The following is a 26,023-nucleotide window of genomic DNA, read 5'->3' as shown; positions in this document are numbered from 1 at the left end:
CACAGAGTGTGAGCCAGGGAGGGGCAGAGAGAGAGCGAGACACAGAATCCAGAGCAGGCCTCAGGCTCTCAGATGTCACTACAGAGCTCAACGCTGGGCTAGAACCCACGAATCATGAGATCATGACCTGAACCAAAGTCCAACGCTTAACCGACGGAGTCGCCCAGGTCCCCCAGTAAACCAGTATTGTTAGCCTGTTTCTTCACGGACCCCAGTGATTATAATACTGGGGACTTTGTTGACCATGGATTTGCTGATTTTTTTTTTTTTTTCCAGAACATTTTTTTTCTAATCTTATTTTTTTTATTTTTTTTTTCAACGTTTATTTATTTTTGGCACAGAGAGAGACAGAGCATGAACGGGGGAGGGGCAGAGAGAGAGGGAGACACAGAATCGGAAACAGGCTCCAGGCTCCGAGCCATCAGCCTGACGCGCGGCTCGAACTCATGGACCGCGAGATCGTGACCTGGCTGAAGTCGGACGCTTAACCGACTGCGCCACCCAGGCGCCCCTCTTATTTTTTTTATTTAGCTTTATTTTTTATTTTTAAAAATTTACATCCAAATTAGTATATAGTGAAGCAATGATTTCAGTAGATTCCTTAATACCCCGTACCCATTTAGCCCATCCCCCCTCCCACAACCCCTCCAGCAACCCTCAGTTTGTCCTCCATATTTATGAGTCTCTCTTGTTTTGTTCCCCTCTCTGTTTTTATATTATTTTTGTTTCCCTTCCCTTATGTTCATCTGTTTTGTCTCTTAAAGTCCTCATATGAGTGAAGTCATATGATTTTTGTCTTTCTCTGACTAATGCTGATGTTTCTTTTAAAGTAAAACAGTATTCTTAAAAAAATCTGTAAGTTAGACTTCTAACATTCAAATGATATTTTAAAGTACAAGGAACTTGTCTTGTGAATCCTTTCTGTAAAGTGATTAATCAATCATTAAGTTACTTTTTCTGAAAATACAGGTTTTTCACTTTAGGTTTGCTTGATAAGGTAAACTTTCTGGTTCTAAAAATATAAGCACAAATGTGATAGAAGTAGTATAATAATCTGACACCTGGCTTCCTCACTTAGCTGTGTGTCAAAGGTTTTTTCATATTGCTACTTTCTCTGCTCTTTCTTTGCTTTATTATATATTTGTAATGGGTATGGAAGAAATAGGGGTGGTGAAAAATGCAATTATGAAGCACCACTGCATTATGTTAATAGAAGCAATATGAAACAGAATTTGCTTTCAAGAACAGTTTTTAAATATTCAAATACAAGTAACCTCAAATATAAAAACACTTTGTCCGGGTTGGGCCAGAGAGCTTAGCCACACCAAAAAATACACTTCAAAATGAATACCAGTTATCCTTGTTTATTTTTTGTCTTAATGAATGCTCATTTATAGGATTGATAATATAGGGTGGTATAGCTGAGGCTAGTGAGAAGTGGTTAGATTCTATCAGGATTTATTGATGAGTTGGATATGGGGATATGGGAGAAGGGAGCCAAGGAAGACTTCAAAGCTTATGACCTGAGCAGCTAGAAGGATGGAGTTGCCATTTATTGAAGAATGCTGTACCGAAGGACATTTTGGCAAGATTGAAAGATTGCAATTCAGTTCTAGACGTGTTAAGAGTTAGATGTCTCTTAGACCTCCAAATGGAGCTGTTGAGTGAGCAGTTGCTTATATAATCCTGGAGTTGAGGGGAGAGTTTTGGCTGGAGATTATAAATGGTGGGAGGCATAGGCATCCAGATGGTATTTAAAAACCAGAGTTTGGATGTGGTCACCAAGGAAGTGTGTGCAGCTAAAATAAAGGTCTGAGATCTGATCCCCACAGCCCTCTACGTTTAGAGGTTCGGGAGATGAGAAGGAACTAACTAGCAAGGGAACTGAGCAGAAAGAGAAAAACCTGGGGTGTGGTATCCTAGAAGTCAAGTGAAGAGAGTTTTCACAAAAGGAAGCTTGGTCAATGATAACAAACTTTCCAAGTAAGACAAGGACTGTGAATTGCCATTTGATTGTGGCAACGTGGATGTCATTAGTGACTTTGGCAGTGGTGGTAAAAGCTGGGTTTGGAGAAGATTCAAGAGAGTGGGAGGTGAGGGATATGAAAATAGCAAGAATGTATAGCTCTTTTGAGCACTTTTGCTATAAAGGATAGCAGAGGAATGGGACAATAACTGGAAGGTGTGTCATAGTCAAGATATATTTTTGTTTTCATTTAAACTTTAAGTGAGAAATTATGATCACTTGTGTGCTGATGAGAATGGTCTATATATAAAGGAGAAAATCGATGATCAGATTGTTGCTGGACCAAGTGTCCTTGAGTAGAAGAGAAGGAACGGGATCTAGTGCATAAGCTAACAGCATGAGGTAGATTTTCATTTGTACATTCGTCAAAGGTGAGCAGCTGTTAATGTTTCAGGCACTGTGATCCGTACTGGGAATAAAATGAGAACAAGATGTGGGCTCTCTGCTCACATGGAAATTGAACCCTCTTGATGGTGTTATTCCCAGATAGGGTATTGCAACTCACTGATTAAGAAACTTACTCAAAAGTAACTAAAATGTAGATTTGAATCCAACATAACTTAAAAGTCAGCTATTTCTCACATTCTCCCTACCTTCACAGCTGTCAACGTATTAGTCCGTACCACCATCATCCCTTGTCTGGATTGCCTTGTGAACCTGACTGGTCAGCCTGTTTCTCCATACAATCCATTTTCTACCTAGCTGACAGCCCTTTAGAACATGTCATACCTACTCACTGCCCAGAACCCCCTGATATCTTCCCAACCCATTTGGAATAAAATGCAAACTCCTAACATGGTTTAACTTAATCTGGCCCCTGTTCTCTCTTTCCCAACAGGTTTCTATTCCATCACTGTCCTGTATCTGTTTTTTCAGCTACGTCTAGTGTATTCCCATCTTTTTGCAGTTCCTTTACCTTGGAATGCTCTTTCCTCAGATTTTTCCTTAATTTTCTACCTTAAGTCTCAGTTCAAATTTACTTCTTCAAGGAAGCCTTCCTAATTAAAATATAGCCTCTTCCTCATCATTTATTCCCTTTCCTTGCTTTTTTCTTAGCCTTTAACACCTCTTGAAATCATATTGTGTATTTAACTTTTTTCTCTATCAGTAGTATTTAAGTCTCATGTTTAGACCTTGTTTGTGGTATTCACTGTATCTGTAGAACTTAGAAAAACAAACATGGCACATGAATTGAAGGTATATGCAATTCCATGTCTCATGAAAAGTTTGGACAAGTTCTATGAGTTGGGAGGAATCCAGTTATCTATATAGGCTAGGTATTATTTATTGGAACAACTTGAAGCTGATACTTAAAAGATTAATTGGATATGGATAGGGATGGGAGGGATTCAAAATATCTGAGATTTTTTTTTTACATAGGTATTATTTCTTTAGTCATCTCATGGGTGGAGGGAGCAGCAGAACTTACGTTCTCCTAAGAGAAATGGGGAAAATTAAAGGAACTAGTTGGCAAGTGTGGGTTTTACTTATTTTGTTTTTTGGAAGGAAGAAACACTTGTTACAAATCTATTATATGTACCATATAATACTTAGGAAATATAATTAAAGAAAAAGAATAAAATTAGAACAGTTTTTTCATGCACTGATAAACCACTATTAGTACTATTCTGATACATAATCATTCATGTTTATGTCTGCATCTGTATTCAGAAAACAAAAATTTGGGGCACTTGAGTGGCTCAGTCGGTTAAGCGTTTGTCTTCGGCTCAGGTCATGATTTCGTGGTTCATGGGTTCGAGCTCCGCATCGGGCTCTGTGCTGACAACTCAGAGCCTGAAGCCTGCTTCGGATTCTCTCCCCCACTCGTGCTTTGTCTGTCTGTCTGTCTCTCAAAAATAAATAAGTATTTAAAAAAAACTAAAAACACAAAATTGGCATTGCTAGACTTATTGGTGATTTGAGGTAAAATCAGGACAACCAAGAGGAAATGCTTCGTAGGCAGTTGGAAGTATAAAATTAGGTCTTGGGATGTAAATCTGGGAGATGACTATATAGTAGACTTGGGGAATGGATATGATCTTTAAAAGTGAAGAAAATGCAGGGAAGATGAGATAGAGCCATAACTTTGGGAAACATCCAGATTACTACTAGGTGGCCAGAAGAATCACCATGGAAAGGATAGAGAAATAATTAAAGGTGAGAAGACCAGGCTAGGGGAGGATCCTGAAAATTTAAGGGAAGAGAATTTTTAGGAGGCAGCACCACTAATGTTAATGCTTATTGCAAAGGCAAGGAGCATGAGACTGAGGAAGCAAAGTATCCATTAGTGACATTTGGGCATACAGCTTAGCATTAGAGGAAGAAGCCAGTGCTAGTTAGAGAGCATAGATGGCAAGGGCTTTTCAGAGTGAGTTTTCGTTAGAAACATGGTTCTATAGGGATATCACATAGATGATGCCTTAGGTGTCTAGTTATTCTCTGTAGCTGCACAGCATTAAGGATATAGTAGATGTGATGTGTTCAAAGCATTTGAAAGTGAAAGGTAAATGGGTAACGGTTTCTTGTTTGTATATTGTTTTGTTATGGGAAATTTGGCACGTTTGAAGACAAGAACCAGTGGGTAGGAAAGGATGTACTGAGCAAAATAGGAGAGTCGAAGAAATAAAGTTTGCGGTTATTTCCAGAAGAAGGTGGGGAGAAGAAATGGGCTTAGTTATTAGGGGTAAGGAGTTAACCTTGGAAAGGAAGTAAATCTCTTTCTCTGAGGTATAAAGAAGTAAAAACAGTTACTGAGAAAGTTTTTAAGGCTGAGAGGAGAGAATATAAGGACACCGGTGACTTTCCCACACAATCTCCTTGGAATGACTTAGTGAACGAGGATTGGAGACTTCACTGAGACAGAAGGACTGAATAGCTGTTATGTGAGAATTATACTAGGAATTCAAAAGAAGACCTCAAGTTTTGCCAGACAGCAGTGAAGGTAAATTTGATTATTTTGAAAAGGGTTGTCTGAGAACAACTGTCACATTAACACCAGAAACTTAATATCTAGTAATAATTTGGCCATCTTTTGGATTGCTGTTTAACTAATCAGGTCATTTTTCATAGTATGAAAAGATGAAGATGTGTTTCACTAGAAAATTCATCTCTAACACAAACATTTACTCTTTAAGACTGTGTGTGGATTGCAAATGTTTTCATGTGAAAGATTATCTTTGATGTTGCCGACATGGTGGAAACTTGAAAATTGTGATCTGATATTAAATACTGAGAAGGTTTTTGATTGTTTAATTCTAATTTATGTTATAATTTAATCCTTATTACATAATTTTAATTAAGGTAGAACACCAAATCCTCAAATGATGAATTTTTTCACACCTTAAAATGAAATACTCTGACAGAGAAAGGGATAGACTGAAGCTCTGGAGGGTTTTGTTTGTTTTAGTTTAACATCCAAGTTAGTTAGCATATAGTTCAACAATGATTTCAGGAGTAGATTCCTTAAGCCCCTTACCCGTTTTGCCCCTCCCCCCTCCCACAACCCCTCCAGCAGCCCTCTGTTTGTTCTCTATATTTGAGAGTCTCTTATGTTTTGTCCCCCTCCCTGTTTGTATATTATTTTTGCTTCCCTTCCCTTATGTTCATCTGTTCTGTATCTTAAATTCCTCATACGAGTGAAGTCATATGATACTTGTCTTTCTCTGACTAATTTTGCTTAGCATGATACCCTCCAGTTCCATCCAGAAGCTCTGGCGTTTTAAGTGGTAAAGATACTAGAGTTGAGAAAGCTTGAGGAAGAGCACTTCAGTCTTTATTCAATGAATGTTTTTATAAAAATGCAGAAATATTTCCCAAAGATACATACATGCCCTTTGTTATTTTTGTGAGAAAAGGAAAAACTATAAAAATTTAAAATTTAGAGTTGTACGAATTTTGCACACTCTTTATTAATTAGCTTCCGTTTTTCCCTATAGAATATTGTTCTATGTTAATGACCCTAAGGTAATCATAATAAATCAACATTAAGGTTAACCCCCAAAGATTCAAATTGTACTTACTCCTCCTTAACCATCTTTGTGCCCCTAGCCCCTTAGAAAAAGGGCAGTTAGGCTTTATGACTCTAAAATCAAATGTTTACATTGGGATTGTAATACAGAGATTTTTTTTTCAGGTCTTTGTAGGTAAAATACCAAGAGATTTATATGAGGATGAGTTGGTACCCCTTTTCGAAAAGGCTGGTCCCATTTGGGATCTACGTCTTATGATGGATCCACTGTCTGGTCAGAACAGAGGGTATGCATTTATCACCTTCTGTGGAAAGGAAGCTGCACAGGAAGCTGTTAAACTGGTATGTGATAAAGAAATACACACCGTGTAGCAAGTCATTATTTGAGAGAGTTACCTCAATTAAAAATGTTTGCAGTTAACATTATTTTCTTCAGCTTTTGCTTTGAATGGTTATATATTGATTAAATTGGTACGGATCTTTGCTCTGTCTTTTCTGATTATAAAAGTAAAAAAGAATGAACATACCCAAGAAATAATGTGTTAGAGAAAGTCTCTCATAATTCCTAGAAGTTATTTATTAGATTGGCTAGTAACTAAACTTTCATTTGAATATGCATTTGGCTTCTGCAGTTCCCCTTTGATTTTAGGCAGAAAGGATGTCAGTCATTACTATTAAACTTTAGGATAAGATTCTCAAAAGGGTGATGAAGGCTGGGATGGATTCTGCAGAGCATAACTGAGTAACAGCGACTTTTAGGACATAATTCAGGAAATTATTGAGACTCTTTTATTTTTGTCACCACCTAATCATACAATTTATTTTCTAAGTATATGCCTATTCTTTTCTATATTTTGTTTTCAGGCCCTTCAGCCTTTTCTGTCTTTAACCTTTCTCTCCTTTTTTTTTTTTTTTTTTTTTTTTTTTTTACTATTTTATAGCTAATCTTCTGTAATCTAGTAATTTCCTTTTTGCAGGGCCTTTAACCCTTTGTACTTAGTAGTACAATAGTATGACTACTACTAGGAGGAGTAAGAGTAACAGAGTTCTGCAAATGAGGTGTATCTTCACTCCTGTATTGGTACAACCATCTCAGTAACTTAAAATAACAGTGTCATTGTTTTTGCCTACTCTTTCCAGACATCTAAAAGCCTCACTTTGTCTAGTTCCAGTCCTTCTAGAATGGGTACCTCTTCCACCAGGGCTTTCGGTTTCATTAATCACTTCTAAATTACTTCCACTTCTAGCTTGACCCAGATTTTAGTTTTTATTAGGGACTTTTCCTTCTGACTTATTATTGAAAGTTTTCAAAGCTTTATTTCCACATTTTTGGTAATGTATGGATGATTTTATTTTTTAATAATCACATATCTTGTAGTAAGGTAATGGGTAAGTAATGTTAAAACCTAAGAAGCTGAAGTTTACCAAGGAAACTATCACCATAGTGATTCAAATAAAACTGTTTTTATTTCCTATTATTTCATGTAATTTTGAAGGTGTTTGATATGCTGTTTAAAACTTTTCATGTATACATATAGAATTCTGTGTTTTGTGTAGAATGTGAAATTCTTCTAAATTTCTTTTGTATTAATTATACATAGTTGTTACTCTTTTTGTATTGTTATTTTGCCTTTGGCTTATCTGTATCTAATTTTATCTCCAAGGACCCTGAATGATCAGTCTTGGGTATTTTTTCTGAAGTTCTCTGGACAATTTTTCAGATAGATCACATTGAAATATTAAATAAGATACTTTAAAAAATAAAGTGAAATAACTGAGTCATTTTTATCCAGAGGAGCAGTGAAAGTTAACAAAACCAAACTGAGAGACCATAACAAGTTCTAAAATACACATTTATATAATGGTAAGCATGAGGGAACTCGGTGAGTTCATGAAGCAGGAAGTGTTTGACCTTAAATTGTTGAATTTTTTAGATTGAGATCAGTCGTCCTGAGTTTGGGATGGTTGTGGGGTATCTGGTTCTCTTCTTCCTTGCAGTGTGACAGCTATGAAATTCGCCCTGGTAAACACCTTGGAGTGTGCATTTCTGTGGCAAACAACAGGCTTTTTGTTGGATCAATTCCGAAGAATAAGACTAAGGAAAACATTCTGGAAGAATTCAGTAAAGTCACAGGTAAAACAAAAATGTATTTAGTATAAGTTAGTTTTGGGACGTCTGTGGTACTATTTATAAGTACAAAAAAAAAAGGTGTATATTAATCTAAAAATTCAAACAAATCTTCAATGTTTAAGTTGCCTCCTTTCTACTTTGCAGTGGTTTGGACTGTGTTCCCTCTCATCCTTAATTTCTTGGAATGACCCCTTCACTTCTGTGCCTTAGCTTTTGCCATAGTCTTGCCCTGAAGGCTTCCCAACATTAAGTGTGCTTCAGGGCCAAGAGGGTGAGAGTTCTTATCCTTCCTGTTGCCTTGTCTAAATCAGATTTTGGAAAATTTCTGATTCTAAATCCATGGAATTGAGAAGTTTGTTGAACATCACAGGTCTATATACATTTACAACTGAAACAAAATTTAACAAAACTGTTAATTTCACTTTTTATGCATGATTTAGCATGGTATTTCCTGTTCCTTTTTTTTTTTTTTTTTTTTTTTTTAATGTGGGTAGGGATATACTGTTGCTGGCTATGGTTTAAGAAAACATTGATTTAGACCATTACTTCCCCTCATAAAAACCATGTTTTTGTCTTCCAGATATATTATCCTTTCTCCTTCCTTGATGCTGTCATCTATTGCTCTTCTGGTTTCAGTCTTTCATTAATTGGAGATTGCTGTGGCTCGTAGTGTTTCTCTTCTGCCCTAAAATGACTTATTTGTAGTACCTTTAACATGTATATCGATGAACTGTCCAATCCCCTAGCCTCCTAGTTTAATGACCACCTCATCCCCAGTTCTTTACCTCAGCTCCCCCACATCCAGATCACATTCTGGATCTTGCCGCCAGAAATTCTCCCCACTCCAAAATCTTGATTTCTAGCATTCCGCTTTGTAACCACTGCCACCGCCTGTCACAGTTGTGTTGGTTACGTACCCCTAATGGTGCAGTTCTTTGACCTCATCACTTTGTTAGTTTTCTGGCTTCTTACCCATTTAGTCATTCCTTCAGCAAGTGTTGATATCTAGTGCCTGTTAAGTGGTGGCATTGTGCTATTTGCTGGGATACAGTGGTGAATAAGGTGTATTATGTGCCCTTGTAGAGTTTATACTCTGGGAAAGGAGATAAGACAAAAAAATTAAAGAAATATTTATACATTGGGGTAAGCAGTAAGCACTGAGAAGAGGGAGATGATACCTAGCTAGAGAATAGCTACTATCCTTGCTTTGATGGTTATGGAAGGCTTTTCTGATAAGATGACATTTCAACCAAGACCCAACGAATGAGGAGGATGTAGCATTCAAAGAGCAAAGGGATGTGCGTTCCAAGAGAGCAACACATACCACAGCTCCAAGGCAAGAGAGAATTTGGTGTATTAAAGTAACTGAGAGAAGGCCAGTGTTCTTCAAATTACTGTAGAATTAAGGGTAGAATTGTATGAGATGCCACAGGGGGCTTTTGTGGACCATGTAAGGAGTTTAGATTCTTTGTGTAATGAGAAGGTATTTGGAGGTCTCAAGCAGGGAGTAATGTCTGTTTCATGCTAATAGAATATTATCTCTGCTGCCATGTGGATAATGGTTTAGAGGGGCTTAAGAGGAGAAGCTAATTAATTAGTTGAGGCTGTCATGGTAGTTAAGATAGAAGATTGGACTAGGATAATAGCCATGAAGGTGGAAAGAGGTAGATGGGCTCAGAATTGGGTAGGGGAGTACAGGAGGTAAAGGAAGAAATCAAGAATGAGTCCTCAATTTCTGTCTTGAGAACCAGGAGATGGGACTGTTTGTTAGAGAAGTAGAGAAGACAGATTTAGGGAGCGGTGACTGCGGTTTTGGACATGTTAAATTTGAAATGTCTTTAAGTCTGGGCTAGAACCAAAACCTAAGCATTCTTAAGGATGTAGATAGCTTTTAAAAGTACAAAGTAGCCGATACTACCTAGAAAGAACATATGTGGAAAGATGAGAACACAAGACAGTAATATTTAGCAGTCATTTTCATTCTTGGCAAAAACCTTAATTTTTAAGTTAGATCCAAGGATGATTTTTGGTAATGAGTATTTGTGGCATGTAAGTTCTCTTGGGTTTATGTTAATAATTTGGGTTTTAAGTTCCTTGGTAGTGTTTTCATAAATTACAAGGTCATGTTATATCAAACACTCCAACACTATAGAATGTTATACGTCAGCATACAGTGGTTGGACCTGTTGTTTATGGCTGTACCCTCAGGACCCTGAAAAATTAAAAGGGAACATAAAATACTGTGTCAAAACCCATATCTAACAATGCTGATTTAATTGTGTACTAGGTAATTAGGGAACCCTTTTGAGGCTTCTTCAATATTTTTTGCTCTTCGGCAAATGGATTTAGGTCTGCCTAATCGCTAGATGTGTGGTGGATGCTTTTGGCTTATATATCTGGCTGTTGGTTTAACAGAGGGTTTGGTGGACGTTATTCTCTATCATCAACCCGATGACAAAAAGAAGAATCGGGGGTTCTGCTTCCTTGAATATGAGGATCACAAGTCAGCAGCACAAGCCAGACGCCGGCTGATGAGTGGAAAAGTAAAAGTATGGGGAAATGTAGTTACAGTTGAATGGGCTGACCCTGTGGAAGAACCAGATCCAGAAGTCATGGCTAAGGTAAATGCAGTTGCTTGGGATGGGGGTGAGATTATCATTTAAATTTTGTACTTAGAATAAAGCTCAATTTTTAAAGGTTTTATGATAAATATAGATTGTAGCGCTTGATCTTAATTATTTAGGCAAGGACCTGCTTTAATACCAAACTTAACATCCTGTCTTGGTATCCAGAAGTTTCTTTTAATCCTCCCTTTTCCCAGAGATTAAATGTGCAAAGGAACTGAAATGAAATCCCTTTAAGTATTTCCATACACACTGAGAATTTGTTTAGTGCTAGGCACTAGGAGGGATACAGAGGTTTATAAAAGACCAGGACTTGTTGAATAAAGTAATGTTTTGGAGATTATGAATTGTAATCTTCATTGACCATACTATGACTTTTTTCATTTAATGGTCAAGCTCCCTTAGAGTATTGTCTCCAAGAAGAAAGACAAAGGGTTACCATGTTTGCTGTTACGTGATAGTGGCAAAATATGCATGGCAAGTCCTGTGGCAGGCCCTTGCTTTCCTCCTGAATCTTATACTTGCATTGCTGCGATCTTTGCCTGGTAAATAATGGTGCCATGAGATCTGATGGTTAGGCTTTCTTTTGGGTGACTCCAGGGATTGAAGGGACACATCAGAGTGGCATCTCTGCTGGTTCTAGTGAGTTTTTGTGTATTTTGGTGTGTCTCTTCCCTTCTTGGTAATAAGGCAGCAACTCTTTGATGGCCAGAAATTAGTGGTTGAATTCTTTTAGACTAAGAAGTCTTTCTTTAAAGGTTTTTTTTTTTTCCAGGTTCTGAGCAAGTAGTCTTCACTCTAACTAGTTTGAAGGAGAGCCAGCCCCAGTTTTTACTAGTATGATCAAGTTTTTGTAGGCACAGACCTCTTTGGATTAAGAGAAGATCCATTGAAAATGAATCAGAGGCTTTCAGATGTGCTGCTCAGTATCTTTTTCCCATTTCTTGAATAGATTTGTGTTAAGGAAGGGACGGGGAATTTAAATAGCTCTGATTTTTTATTTTTATTTTTTACTAACATTTTAATTCCATTTGTTTATTCTAATGCAATTTGACTTTGGGCAAGCTACTGAACTTGGATGTTCTCTGTTTTACTGGAATTGGATAAGTCTCTTAAGAACCCTTACAACTTTGACTGCCTTGTAGAAACAGTATAGTTTGTATTACCTTTTCTATAAAAACGTGTTTAAAATAGCATGTGTAATGTGTGATATATCTACACATTATAAGAGGTGAATAAAATTCCCAGAGAATGTCAGTGTAGCTGGTAATTTGCTCATCAACACTTTTCACATACCTCTTGTAACCTTTCAGATTGAAATTCATCCTAAACTTTTTTCTGTAGGGTTAGAAAACGTCAACATTTTATGCGAGGAAATATTCTTCCGAGGTCATAAACAAGTTTCAGAAAGAAAGGGAGGCCTCAATAAACTTGAATAATACTTATTGAATAAATTTGATCGAATGATATTGATTTCTTTATTGTTTTCTAAGTTCCACCAGGGGGGTCCTACCCTAAAGAGTAAAAGCTTCTGGTATTACTTCATTCTATCAGTGTTGTAATTCATTGAAGATATTTTGTCAACTTGGGTCAGTTTTATAATAAATCAAAACCTAAGAGCCTAAATGTATTTTTCTTAAAGGGACTTTGTTCCTTTGGAACGTTTTAAACAAAGTTTCAACAAATAATTTTTATATAGTATGTTGTGGTTTCATCTCCAAAAAGAATAAAAGATCTATGTTGAATTTTTTTTAGAAAAGTAAACCAACAGAGGCCTGCATAACATAGAGTTTGACCTCTGTGACAACACTGCAAAAATAAAGGGGGTGGAGGTGAATGAAAGTGGACGATGTTAGGTTTTTTCACCTTGAATTAATACCTTTCCTCAGATAATTTTTATTCATATAGCCCTTTATCTAAGGTAACAACTTACTCAGTGAGTGTGTTAATTTTTTTCTTTGAATAGGTAATACAGTTCCTTAGTTCAAAAATCAAAATTATGAAGAAAGGTATAGTCAAAGAAGTCCCACTTCTACTTAATCCCATCTATCATATCCCCTGTCCCTGATACACACCCAGTTTTAGTAGTCTCTGGTTTATTCTTTTAGAGGTTCTTTCCTGACTTTACATGATGGTTACAGGTAACCTACTATATTCACTGATCTATATTTGCTTTATTCACTATCCTATTTCATCAGCTCTAAGGAAGTATACCATTATTATGCATACCACTAAAAAATTATTAAATGCTGCCAATTAAATTATGACATAGTGCTTGCATGTCACATCGACTATAAGTTGGATCCCTATTTCGGAGCTGGAAAAAAGGGAAAAATTGTCTTGCCAAAAGTGTGTCCTGTTAGTCTCTTCATATCTACTCTTAGAACTCTTCCTCATTTTTTATGGTTACATAATAGTTCCATTCTGTGGATTATACTGTGCTGTGTTCAGCCAACTAGACATTGGGTTGTTTCTACTGTTTTATTATTACAATGCTATGATGAATGAGCTTGTATCTTGTTAGTTGATACAAGTTCACATATGCCTGTAGAATAGATTCTCAGAGATAAAATTGTGGGCCAAAGAGTAAATGCATCTGTAATTATTAAGATACTGCTATATTCCCCTGGTACTGTTTTACTCACGCACCGGCAAAATACAAGAGGCCCATTTTCCTCATCGTTGTTAAAATAGTGTATGATCTTATTTTGGATTTTGCCAGTCTGGTAAATGATATATCTCAAAACCATTGTGATTGCTTCTCTTCCTATGCATGGGCTTAAGTTTTTAATATGTTGAGGGCCATTTGTGTTTCTTTATATGAACCATGTATTTGTGAATTATGCGTATCTTTTTGTTTCCATTGAGCTTTTTTTTTTTTTTTTCCTTTTCCTGGAGCTCTGATACTAAAAAAGAAAGGTGAACTCTAATATAAGTCATTTGTCTTTTGGCTCCATTTCTGGTATTTTTTGCCATATGAAAGTCACTTATTTCTAGTAGTTGAATTTTATCACTCCTTTATGTAATAGATTTTAAATCACAGAGCCTTCCTTAGAGCAATGTTTACATAAAGGAATTACCCTTATTTTCTTCTAATATTTTTCAGTCTCTCCCCATCCCCACCCCTGTCCACCCCTTTGGAAGTTTTTGATCTATTTGGGGTTTATCCTGGTATATATAGTGTGAGGTATAAATCCAACTTTTTTTTGTTAAGTTTTTATTTTTAAGTAACTTTACACCCAGCATGTGGCGTGAACTTATAATCCTGAGATCAGCAGTTGCATGTTCCACTGAGCCAGTCAGGCGCCCCCCCAACTTTTATTTTTACCCAGATGAACACTAGACTGTTTCAGTGATTTAAGAGTTATAATTTGTTATATGTGGTAGGGCTAGTCTCTAAATTTTGTTCTTTTGTTCTTTTTTTCCCCCCTATTTCTTGTTTATTTTTTCATATGAACTTTGGAATCTGCTCACTCAGTTCTAGGGGGGAAAGCCCCAAAACATACTGTTTTAGAGGGTGTTGAGGGACGATGTTAAATTCTTGAATCAACCTAGCAATTATGTGTTGGTTCCTTGAGGGTTCTGTTCACAGTGTTAGGGATTTTAATGGCAGGGCAAGAGAAGGACCCAATAATCTATATAAATTGGTAACTGACAATAATTTTCTTGGTAGTTTTCATACTTTCTGTGATGTACTTTTAATATTTAATGTTTTTGAAAAGGCAAGGTTGCCATGAGGATAGGAAGAAATACTTTTAGTGTAAGACTTCAGCTAAAATTAAGTAGCCAGTGCCAATTTTGTGTATTTGTTGTATTAGGTGAAAGTTTTATTTGTGAGAAACTTGGCTACTACAGTGACAGAAGAAATATTGGAAAAGTCATTTTCTGAATTTGGAAAACTCGAAAGAGTGAAGAAGTTGAAAGATTATGCATTCGTTCATTTTGAAGACAGAGGAGCAGCTGTTAAGGTAGAGATTTTGAAATTTTGCATCTTGATATTCGAATTTTGTTGTTGAAACTTGCTAAGCCCATAAAATGACTTTAAAAACTGAAATAAAATTGGTTTTCAGCTTTTGCCGAGCTCTGGAACTATCTTTTAATTATCTGAAGTGGTAATAGTTTAACAGGTAAGACTTCATATTTCAAAGCCTGATTATTACTAACTGGGTTTGTGATTTCAGGCAAGTATTTTTAATCTCTGTATTGTTTTTGTAAACCTAGGGTTTGATAGCGTGATGCCTTGGAAATATTACAAGGTGTATTAATTAGCTGTTGTAAATGGTAAAACAGGTAATGAATGTACTATAACTACTCTGTGGATTTATGAAGGAACCTGAGCCTTGTACATGACTTCACACACAGTACAGCATATTTAATTCAGCAGATGTGTTCTGAGAGAATGGTTAGTTCCTTTTTTTTTTTTTCTTAATGTTTATTTATTTTGAGAGAAAGAGACAGATTATAAGTGGGGGAGGAACACAGAGAGAGACCCAGAATCCCAAGCAGGCTCCAGGCTCTAAGCTGTCAGCACAGAGCCCAGCACAGGGCTGGAATTCACAAACTGTGAGATCATCACCTGAGCTGAAGTCAGACGCTTAACTGACTGAACCACCCAGGCACCCCTTTAGTCTTGCCTTTCTTCAGTCATTTTAGAATTCTAATAGTATTAACTGCTTTTGCTGGTTTCAGTAGTTGTTAGAGATATTTCTTGCATGTAATAGTTGATTTGATGATAGTAATGAAAATGGTGAAAAAAGTAGTTTCGTGTGGTGGCTATGACATCAAAGCTGAATACTCTGCTGTTTTTCTCTCATAATGGATCAGTATCATTTTTAATGTGTAAAATTTCTAGTTTCTTGTTCCTCTTGCCTTTCCTAGTGGGGGAAAGAAGACAAAACACTAAAAAAGATTTTTATGTATTTGGGGAATTACGTTCAAAATCCTCAGTGACTCATTCAGGCTTAGTTCTTTTCCTACATGTTCTGTTGGTGGAGTGGTGCCACCTCTAATTTGAGCAGTTTTTGTTTCCTGCCTAGGGTGTACTGCTTTAAAGTGTGCCTTATAGAATCTTTGACTCGTTAGAATTTATTAGTTTGCTGCTTTTTTTTTTTATGTTTGTTTATTTTTGAGAGAGATCACGTGAACAGAGGAGGGGCAGAGAGAGGAGGGACAGAGGATCTGAAGCTGGTTCTGTGCTGACAGCAGAGAGACCCGTGCAGGGCTTGAACTCACAAATTGTGAGGTTGTGACCTGACCCGAGGTTGGATGCTCAACCAACTGAGCCACCCAGGCGCCCCTGTTGGTTTGCTTTTTGATGGAAACTAATTAATGAGATAGCACTGCTTATCAAATTCACAGTTTAGTACAGAATCTAATGCTTGGTTTCTGAAACTGCCAAAGGTATGAAACGGATAACATAAATTTATACCTTCTAAACACTCATTTTCATTCAGTCTTTATTAAATAAATAGTTGCCTCTAATTAAAAATAATCATAAAAATTGATTGGGTGGTTTGCCACATTACAAAATTTATCAGCATCTGGGAAGCTTTTGTAGACTTGACTTAGTTGCTTTAGGTGAAGGAGCCAAAAGCTAATGTGGTAAAGGGGAGAAATTAGCTTGTAGAGGAGGACTGATTTAGTCTTTGTTCAGATACTTTTTATCACTGAATGCTCCTTATAGATAGAGCATTTTATTCTGTTCAGAGAAGAAAAGGTTGTGTAAGAAAACAGAAAAGCTGTGGTGAGGAGGTGATACCTTGTTACTGAGTTACTTGAACTTTGATGTATGGCAGAGGCTGTTAGGTGGAACAGCGTAGATAAAGGACAGAGCATAGAATACTTATGGTTACTACTTCCCAGGTGAGTACTTGAGTCTTCATTAGTCCACGCCTGTTCTGGCCTCTGTGCTCTTAACTGTTCAGGGGAAGTATGTTTTAGGTGAAGTGTTGTGGGGGAAACCTAGGCAATTTTTGGTCAGTATCTTGTTCCGTTTAATTGACAACCGCATTCAGTAACGTCATTTGTCTTTAATATCTTTAAGATTTTTATGGAAGAGTAGTTTCAGATTTACATGTTGAATGCCATGTTTTTTATTTAAAAATTTGAATCCTGAAAAGTTTGTGTTAATACTGGTGCTTTTCCCAGATGTGGATTTGCTTCTTTGGTATGGCTCAACTTGGAGGGGTTAGTTATTTAGAATTAAGGAGCAGTGATAGGCAGCCCTCGAAGCCCCTTTACCTTTTTAAATATAATAGTAGGACATCAAGTTTGTTTTCAGTATAATTTGGCAGGGGGGCGGAGTGAGGGCAAAGGAACAGGGAGAGAGAGAATCCTAAGAAGGCTGTCATTGTAGAGCCTGATGCAGGGCTTGAACTCACAAACCATGAGATCATGACCTGAGCTGAAGTCAGACACTTAACCGACTGAGCCACCCACATTCTTTTGCCAGTTAAGATAGTTGTGAAATAAATTGCTTATTAATTGTATTAAGTGGCACAGACATGTTTTTGTAATTATGTTTTAAAGTACTAGTTTACTTGCAACATAAACTTGTTTTTGTAATTTTGTATAGGCCATGGATGAAATGAATGGCAAAGAAATAGAAGGGGAAGAAATTGAAATAGTCTTAGCCAAGCCACCAGACAAGAAAAGGAAAGAGCGCCAAGCTGCTAGACAGGCTTCCAGAAGCACTGCGTGAGTCTGCATTTTAATAAATACATCTCTGAACAAGGAATAACTTGGTAATAGAGATCAAGTTAATAAAAAATTTAGGATTGGTCTTGATGTAAGCTAATTGTTTTTTTATTTTCTCCCTTCCTTCCGTTGCTAGGTATGAAGATTATTACTATCACCCTCCTCCTCGTATGCCACCTCCAATTAGAGGTCGGGGTCGTGGTGGGGGGAGAGGTGGATATGGCTACCCTCCAGATTACTATGGCTATGAAGATTACTATGATGATTACTATGGTTATGATTATCACGACTATCGTGGAGGCTATGAAGATCCCTACTACGGCTATGATGATGGCTATGCAGTAAGAGGAAGAGGAGGAGGAAGGGGAGGGCGAGGTGCTCCACCACCACCAAGGGGGCGGGGAGCACCACCTCCAAGAGGTAGAGCTGGCTATTCACAGAGGGGGGCACCTTTGGGACCACCAAGAGGCTCTAGGGGTGGCAGAGGGGGTCCTGCACAACAGCAGAGAGGCCGTGGTTCCCGTGGATCTCGGGGCAATCGTGGGGGCAATGTAGGAGGCAAGAGAAAGGCAGATGGGTACAACCAACCTGATTCCAAGCGCCGTCAGACCAACAACCAACAGAACTGGGGTTCCCAACCCATCGCTCAGCAGCCGCTTCAACAAGGTGGTGACTATTCTGGTAACTATGGTTACAATAATGACAACCAGGAATTTTATCAGGATACTTATGGGCAACAGTGGAAATAGACAAGTGAGGGCTTGAAAATGATATTGGCAAGATCCGATTGGCTCTAGATCTACATTCTTCAAAAAAAAAAAATTGGCTTAACTGTTTCATCTTTAAGTAGCAGTTTGCTGCCATTTGTATTGGGCTGAAGAAATCACTATTGTATATATACTCAAGTCTTTTTATTTTTTTCCTCTTTTCATAAATGCTCTTGGACATTATTGGGCTTGCAGAGTTCCCTTATTCTGGGGGTTACAATGCTTTTATCGTTTCAGGCTTCATTTTAGTTTCAAAAACAAGCTGAGCACACTGTTAAATCATGATTTTGCAGAACCTTTGGTTTTGAACAGTTTCATTTTTTTTGGATTTGGGATAGATTACATAGGAGTATGGAGTATGCTGTAAATAAAAATACAAGCTAGTGCTTTGTCTTAGTAGTTTTAAGAAATTAAAGCAAACAAATTTAAGTTTTCTTGTATTGAAAATAACCTATGATTGTATGTTTTGCATTCCTAGAAGTAGGTTAACTGTGTTTTTAAATTGTTATAACTTCACACCTTTTTGAAATCTGCCCTACAAAATTTGTTTGGCTTAAACGTCAAAGCCGTGACAATTTGTTCTTTGATGTGATTGTATTTCCAATTTCTTGTTCATGTAAGATTTCAATAAAACTAAAAAATCTATTCAAAACATTACCTATTTCAAATTCAATTGTGTCCTAAAACATTATTTTATTCGTAATCCTTGCGAGGAATATTGTTTTCAAATTATAACTGCCTATGTGAGTGATCAAATTCATGCAAAATTTCTTGTCTATTCCAATATGTACCGTGGCTATCAGACTGAGAATTAGTCTAAATTCTAGTATTTATTCCAAATAACACTTTATTGGTTGGTGTTCTCTCATAGTCTCTTCTAATTTTGAAATTTTATCCTTTATTTTTATAAAAACAGGTTCAAAGGCTTTTGAACATTCTTGCAGGCATTGGATAATTTGCGTTAAATAAAAATGGGGCTGGGGAAGCAGACTGCAATTTATTTTGACCCACATTCTTTCTATAAAGGATAATTTGTTGCCTGAAGAACTTACTTGCTGGATAAGTGAATGTATAACAGGAAAAAATGTTAGTACTGTGGCGTCAATTGCACTGCGGACTAAACATCAATTTTAGCGTACATGATTGTGACTATCACTTCAGTTACTGGTTTAGGAATATAATTTCCAATTGTAAATTTGCTTTGAGAAGCACTCATGCCTTTTAAGAGAGGCTTAAAAATACCCACTTCTGACTTTCTGTTAGTACCTCTTACTTTTATTTTATTTTTTTTTACTACCCTCCTGGCTAAAGTTTTTATTGGCCGAGTTATAACACCTATTTCCCCGTTTCCTTTAGAAATTCTGAATTATTGCAATGGCAGTTTTACTTGAGAATAAGAGGAACAAAAGAATCCCAACTTGACAGTGCAGAAAAGTCTGGATCACTTTCAAATTACCATAAAATTTACCCTTATGTTTTATTCTTAGGTGGGTCTAAAATGTCGTTAAATTATAAAAATAAGCCATTAGAGAATAATTAATTAAAATGGACACACCTTTACTATGTGTTTTGTTCCTGTTTGGTGTCTTTTGTGACAGCAGTAGTAAATTTCAAAATCATAAGCCCCTTAATATGAATGTGCTTAGGTCATATTTTGGGTTTCATGGCTTCTCTTTTGACTTCAAATAAGAGAATACTTACTGATGAAAGTCTGTATCTCATTTCTCTTTAAAAGTACACTTATTATATAATTCAGTAAGTTAATAGGTCTTATTAATATTCCTTTTGTTTTTGGAAACTCATAAAGGAATTATATAGTCTGTTGTATTTTCAAATTAACATGGGTATCTGTTCGGTAAAGCTTAGATCTAGTTGTTTTTCTTATGCCCATGTATTCAAGTAAAGACACCAAACATTCTTTAAATGCTGCTTTTAAACTTTGAAAATACAATCTGTAGTTGTAGCAATAAGCCTAAATTAGACTTAAATATAATCCTGAATTTTCTTGGAAAGAAGAAAGCATTTACAAGTAAAACTTGAATTGTTTGTATTTTTTAAAAATTTGATGTTACCAGCTACAAAGTCGCTATGAAGAAAATTAGGAATGGGAAAAACAGTGATTCTGAAACAGATTAATTTATTTTGCTTCCCCTACCCATCCTAAAATATAAACCCTAGCAAAAACATAAGACTAAATAAAATTTGGGTCCCATGTCAAAATCCTTTCCTTTAATTGCAAATAATATTTTACTCTCATCTATTAAAATATGCCTGAGTTGTCCCTCTAATATTGCTTTATAGGGTTTTTGTAGCTATTTTATTCAATAGAAAAACACAACTTTTTGAGCATTAAATCTCATTTTAGAGCTTTTTCCCTTGTTGATGTCTTGTAAACTATTGCAGTAGCAGCAGAGAAAATCGATTAAGAGCTTAACTTTTCACAGAAATAAATCTAACCATCTAATCTATAAACCTCAAATACGTCCATTGAGGAGGTCTTTGTTTTAGATTTTCATTAGGTGTTTTATTTTAATGAATTTTTTTAATGAGTTCTGGGAAATTTCATTTCCTGCTCTTGTGCCATCTTTTTTGTTCCCCAACCTAATTCATTTGCTTTTACTTATGAGCCTGCTGCAGTAATGTGCGTTGGGAAATCTATTTATTTCATATTGAGGCCAACCTCTTCATAGGTACCCTCCTGAGACTGACATAAATATACCCCTTCCCCATAATGGAATGCTAATTTTTATTTGATCACTCATTTATAGCAGTTGCTTAAATGTATGTATTTATATGATGGTGTTTTAATTTTTTAAAAGCAAAAAAGTTCTAATAAGTTGCCAGATTTCTAATAAATCCAAGTTTATTTGATCAATTGATATGGAAATTGAGTTACTATGGTTCTGTAGTTTTTTAAGCGAAAGTTCAGCATAATTGTTTTTCAGTTTTCTTAGTTACTGGGGTTATTCTGCATAAGAAAGCCCAATGCTTTCTGCTAGTAGACAATTTTTGTCTCATTTGACTTTGAAATCTGACTTAGGAGGTGAACCCTCTTTTTAAAAAGAACAGCATGCATCAAAATAAATTCTGTTTTAAATTCCAAAAGAGAAGAGACCTAAAATTCCATTCCTAGCATAAAGCCACATAATATTCTTGAAACTCATTACATCATTTGCCTCCTGCCCATTTGGATAATCATACCTATGTTTTATTAATTGTGTATTATTTGTAAAAACCAAAACCCTTCCAGTAAATACTTGCTATAAGGCTATTATTTGTCAATTATAAAGACTTTTACATATGGTAAAATTTGCAGTTTTGATTTTCCAAAGAGGATTTTGTTACATTGAGCTATCCAGTATTCTTAAAGAAAACCAACTGAAGTATGTGGAAGAAATTTTAATGTTAGTTTTGTCCCTTACCGTGTGGCATTTCTTAAGTGAGCAGCTAAGAAAAAGCCTTATAGAAAGAGTGCACTGGATTTATAAGTGTGTTTATGTTTCTCTAAGAATGGGAGCTTCTGTTAACTTAGTTCTGAGTAAGCCTGGGGATTGGGTGACTGACTAGAGAATTCAGAATGACAAATCCACTAACCAAGCATGTTTACTTTTGCACTAGAAGTTTGTGATTAGTTTTGATTTTTGAAATGCAAACACCAAGCCTTAAAAGTACTGCATATTTAATGTATTAGTCAGTAATTAATATTTGTATTTAATTTAAAGTGTAGTTACTGTTAATCTTTCTAGAATAGTTTTTTTTTCTTTTTAAATATATATACATACGTATTTTTTATTTAGAGGTTACCAGAAGCTCTGGGTTTTTTGTTTTGTTTTTGTTTTTTAACCATTTTCAGATGTTATCCAGAAATCTGCAAGTGTACTTTTCCTGTTTTAACTCCTTCCTTTTATCACCTGACTATCAGGGAAGCGAGGTTGAGGCTGCCCTGACCTGACATGTCATGATGTCGACTTGCTAGGTGGGGTTCGCTGGGGACGATAACCAGTGGAATTGTTGGTAAGAAATTTTTTTTTCCTATTTTTTTTTTATCAGTAGTGGGGCATTAAGTGTGGGAGGATGCCCATATTTTATAAGTGGGCATTTATGTTGGCCTTGTAGACAAATAAGACATAATATTAAATAATTTTGTTCTTAATAGGAACATATAATAAGTACTTCATACTTTGTATTGTCAAATTATAGTTTAGCAGGAAAGGCCTGCAAGTATGAAGTAATGAAATACTCAGGGTATATTTTAAGTGATCGAAATAGACACCTTACAAGATAGACTCTAAAGTCTCTTAGACAATAAATTTGCTTTTATTTTACTGTGATTTCAATCCCTCTAATATCTTTATTATGTTTGCATTTTTATTGGGTAACTTAACACATAGTTCATCTTAAGAGATGTTTATTGCACGCTAATTTTAGTAAAAGTAGGAAGGTGTTGATAGAATGGTGGGTTTAATAAGCATTAGGAGAAATTACTTTTAAATCTTCCAGAAAATTTTAACATTGTAAAATGAAACTTAAAAGTTCTAGCAGTTTCATAAACGGCAGAGGGCTTGTTTTAAAGATACATTTGATATAATGACTTTGGGTCAAGAGGAAATTACATAGCTAAAATACTAGGACCTTGAACAGAGTGAAACCACAGATCTGTCAACAACTGTGTTTTGTCTGAAACCCAGGACAGCTGCTGGGATTAGTAGACACTGGTAGAATTTAGGAGTCCGTTTTTAGATGATTACTTAAGATTAAAATCTCTCATAATGGAGGATTCCATGATAGTAAAGTATAAATTAAGGAAATTACCTTTAATAACTAAGCATTTCTGACCATAACCCATAAAAAATAATTGTAATATGTCTGATTAAAAGTAATTATTCATGCCTGAAGAACCTCCCTAATATTCTTACGCCTTCTTTCTCAGTTGAGTGTATCAGTCTAGGAAGAATCTCTTAGATGTATGTTAAACGTTCTAGTGTCCTGAAATCTTGTCTGTAAGCTTGCTATAGATTACCTGTAAATCGCTACAATGAAATTGTACTTTAAAAATTGCAGCAATTGCATTATTTTGTTGAGGTACTTGTTTCTCTTTTGACATATTATATGTGTGTATCGGTGATAGAAAAGATAGAGATTGCACTAATAATGGTGCTCTTTGGAAAACTTGTTATAGTAAGTAGTAGGAACACTCAAGTAATTCTGAGGGGTTCATCTAAGTTAAGGAAAACGCAGTACAAACTCTAGTTAGCTTTTATATACTAACAGTAAAACACATTTCGTGGGGTCAGAAAAGTAGACATTACGGGAGAAGACTTAAATTCCTCAAATATAAACAAGGGCTTTCATTTTATGTAGTAACTTTGTTAGGATCCTGTGAACATTACTTTTCTTGATTTCTCATCTATGATGGTTGGACAAAAGGGACTTTTCTAGCTTGTTCAGTAACATAGGTAGAATTGTACTTTAATGAATCCAATTAAGATGTTTAGTACTATGTTATAAGGCTATTTATATAATTGAGCTGAAAGCTCCTGCAGACACTACATTGCTATATGCACACAGTAATATGAGAATATCAAAATAGGACCATTTGCAAGACCACTTAATCAGTTTAATAAAAATCGTGCTTTTGGTACAGTGTTCAGGTACCATAACTGTATTGGAATATTTGTACAATGTTAAATATTCTTAATAAAATCTAACATGTTCAAAATGTTGTGTTGGTGATTTTGGGTGGGGCGTGCTGATTTCAATTGTGGAAAACAGATTCAGTATTTCTATAATTGAGACTTTTGTGGTCAAATGGAGTTCCTGTCTTCAGATTCAGTACTAGATATTGGGCACCTTTTGAAGGAAGGTAGTGAAGGAGTGGGAAGAAGTAAAAATAAAAGGGCCGAAATTGAGGGGGTTATGAAAGTGTCAGGAAGTAGCTTTACTGGGGGGTTAGACCTGGGTCTACAGGTGTAAGATGGGAATGTTGGCTTTGGCATAACAGGCTGCCACTAACTTTTTCTGATATAATTATGGCATTTGGAAATGATACCAGAAAACATACAGAGGTGGACAAAAGTAAACACTTAACGCAGTGTTTTCAGTAGGCATTTTATTCCCCTGGTGTTCTTGACCCCTTGACATAACATGTCAGCAGGTGAAGAAGTGGTGAGGGAATATTTCAGGAAGGCTGTGTTGAAGGGTTTAGATGCATCATTGGGAAATGTCTCCAGTATACAAGAAGTACCATATCAAGAGCTAATTCTTAAACTTATACGAGGATTTCTCTTTTAATACTGATCCCATTCTGTTGAGGAGAGCCCTAATACAGTACTTATTCTCATGAGTTCTTTCTACCAAAAGAGGTAGAAATTTTGCAACTCAGATGGAAATTTACTTGAAATAATGTGCCATTTTTCTGCAGATACGTACCAGTAACAGCAAAAAAAGATCTAGGAGGAAAGTGATAGAGACCTAATGATCTATAAACAAATTGAGTGAGAAACCCTTCACAGGGAGTATTCTGCCTTGTTTCTTTGAAATGAAGACTGTTAAATAAATGTGAGCTAATAGAGGGGGAAAAAAAGTGATTGCCCTATTGTTTTAATATAAGAAGAGTAGACAAAATACTTCCTCTAGGTCAGTATTTTTCAGAAAGATTTTATTGTTTTATTGTTTTTGTTTTCCTTTTGTCCAAAATCAACAGATCATTCACTGAGACAGGAAGGAATGTTCTAACAGAAAAGAATATTTAAACTTGGGCCGCTTTGAATGTTGACAGAGTTGGGGTTAGGATCGGCAGCTTACTGATTTATGGTGTGTTTTTTTCCAAAAATAAGAGACCTTGCTTTTGACAATGGATTTAGGCTTAGGCTCTTGGTATCTTTGGGCTCTACCTAAAGCCCTGAATTTATTTAGTTTATGTTTTAGAAATAATTAGATTTTATTAGATATTTTCAGTGGAGCGTATTATATTCACGTAGGGGACTATTTTCTGCCTATAGCTATGAAAAACACATTTCTATTGACTTACACTTGAAATTTGTGACTGAACTCAATCATGTATAGGCATTTCCTCAAAAACTAAGAAACAAAAGTAGTGTTTTATTCAACTATTTACCTAAAATTCCCAAAGGGTGATTTTTAGGTCTGCCTAGCCATTTATTAGGAGGGCAGGAGCTTAAAATTAGTTACAAAATCGTACAACTCAAGTCATGCCTTTAAAATAACAGGTTCGATCACTTTAAAATTATTTTCTACAAGGATAAAGGTGAGGACCTGTATTGTCAAGGATAGTGACATTGGGGCGGGGGGGGGGGGGGGGCCGGGAAGGAGTTCAGCTTCAATTTTCAGTAAAAGGGAACATATTTCCTTAAATATGAAAATTTTCAGTAAAAGGGAACATATTTCCTTAAATATGAAAATACTGCATTATCAAAGATTTCATATACTCTATCAATCAAGCACTGTTGAATAGAATTTGGAGACAAAAACATGCCTATACTTCCAATACTTGAGTCAGGAATCCTTTAAATCTGCACGTATCGTTGTCTGGGTTTGTATGTAAGTAGATCAAACAGCAGTGAATATTGTTTAAAAAGCCATTACTGTTTTTGTCAGCTAAGTGGTTATTTTGAAGTATTTGTGTTTTATATTGATCAAAATATTATCAAAAATTGTTTTTGTTAAGCCTATTGATTATAAAGGGGTTTATATATTTTGGTGAATTGGTGTGGTCAGAGCAACTTGGGTATATTTCTGGCAAGTTATGATATAACTAAATATTTTTGGTTAGATGTTTAACCAAACATGTTT

The 26,023-nt window shown here is 35.9% G+C and overlaps 1 protein-coding gene across 6 annotated transcripts in view; it reads left to right on the top strand.

Annotated features, from left to right (window-relative positions):
• The window catches only part of HNRNPR (heterogeneous nuclear ribonucleoprotein R), a 32,431-nt gene extending 13,563 nt beyond the window's left edge, over window positions 1-18,868 (top strand). For 3 of the 6 annotated variants that reach the window (XM_043574073.1, XM_043574072.1, XM_043574076.1), the window contains 6 exons: window positions 6,159-6,335; window positions 7,992-8,127; window positions 10,540-10,745; window positions 14,567-14,716; window positions 17,323-17,444; window positions 17,581-18,868. In XM_043574073.1, coding sequence (XP_043430008.1) covers window positions 6,159-6,335; window positions 7,992-8,127; window positions 10,540-10,745; window positions 14,567-14,716; window positions 17,323-17,444; window positions 17,581-18,193 — 1,404 coding nt within the window. In that variant the 3' untranslated portion in view covers window positions 18,194-18,868. Of the gene's footprint in view, window positions 1-6,158; window positions 6,336-7,991; window positions 8,128-10,530; window positions 10,746-14,566; window positions 14,717-17,322; window positions 17,445-17,580 lie in introns of all 6 variants that reach the window. The other 3 variants (XM_043574071.1, XM_043574070.1, XM_043574074.1) reach the window with 1 other exon arrangement.
• Window positions 18,869-26,023: the final 7,155 nt, after the last annotated feature.

Source organism: Prionailurus bengalensis, chromosome C1, assembly GCF_016509475.1.
Source record: "Prionailurus bengalensis isolate Pbe53 chromosome C1, Fcat_Pben_1.1_paternal_pri, whole genome shotgun sequence".
Classification (NCBI taxonomy): Eukaryota; Metazoa; Chordata; class Mammalia; order Carnivora; family Felidae; genus Prionailurus; species Prionailurus bengalensis.
Note: the sequence above shows the minus strand (reverse complement) of the source record. Positions and strands in the feature narration are given on the sequence as shown.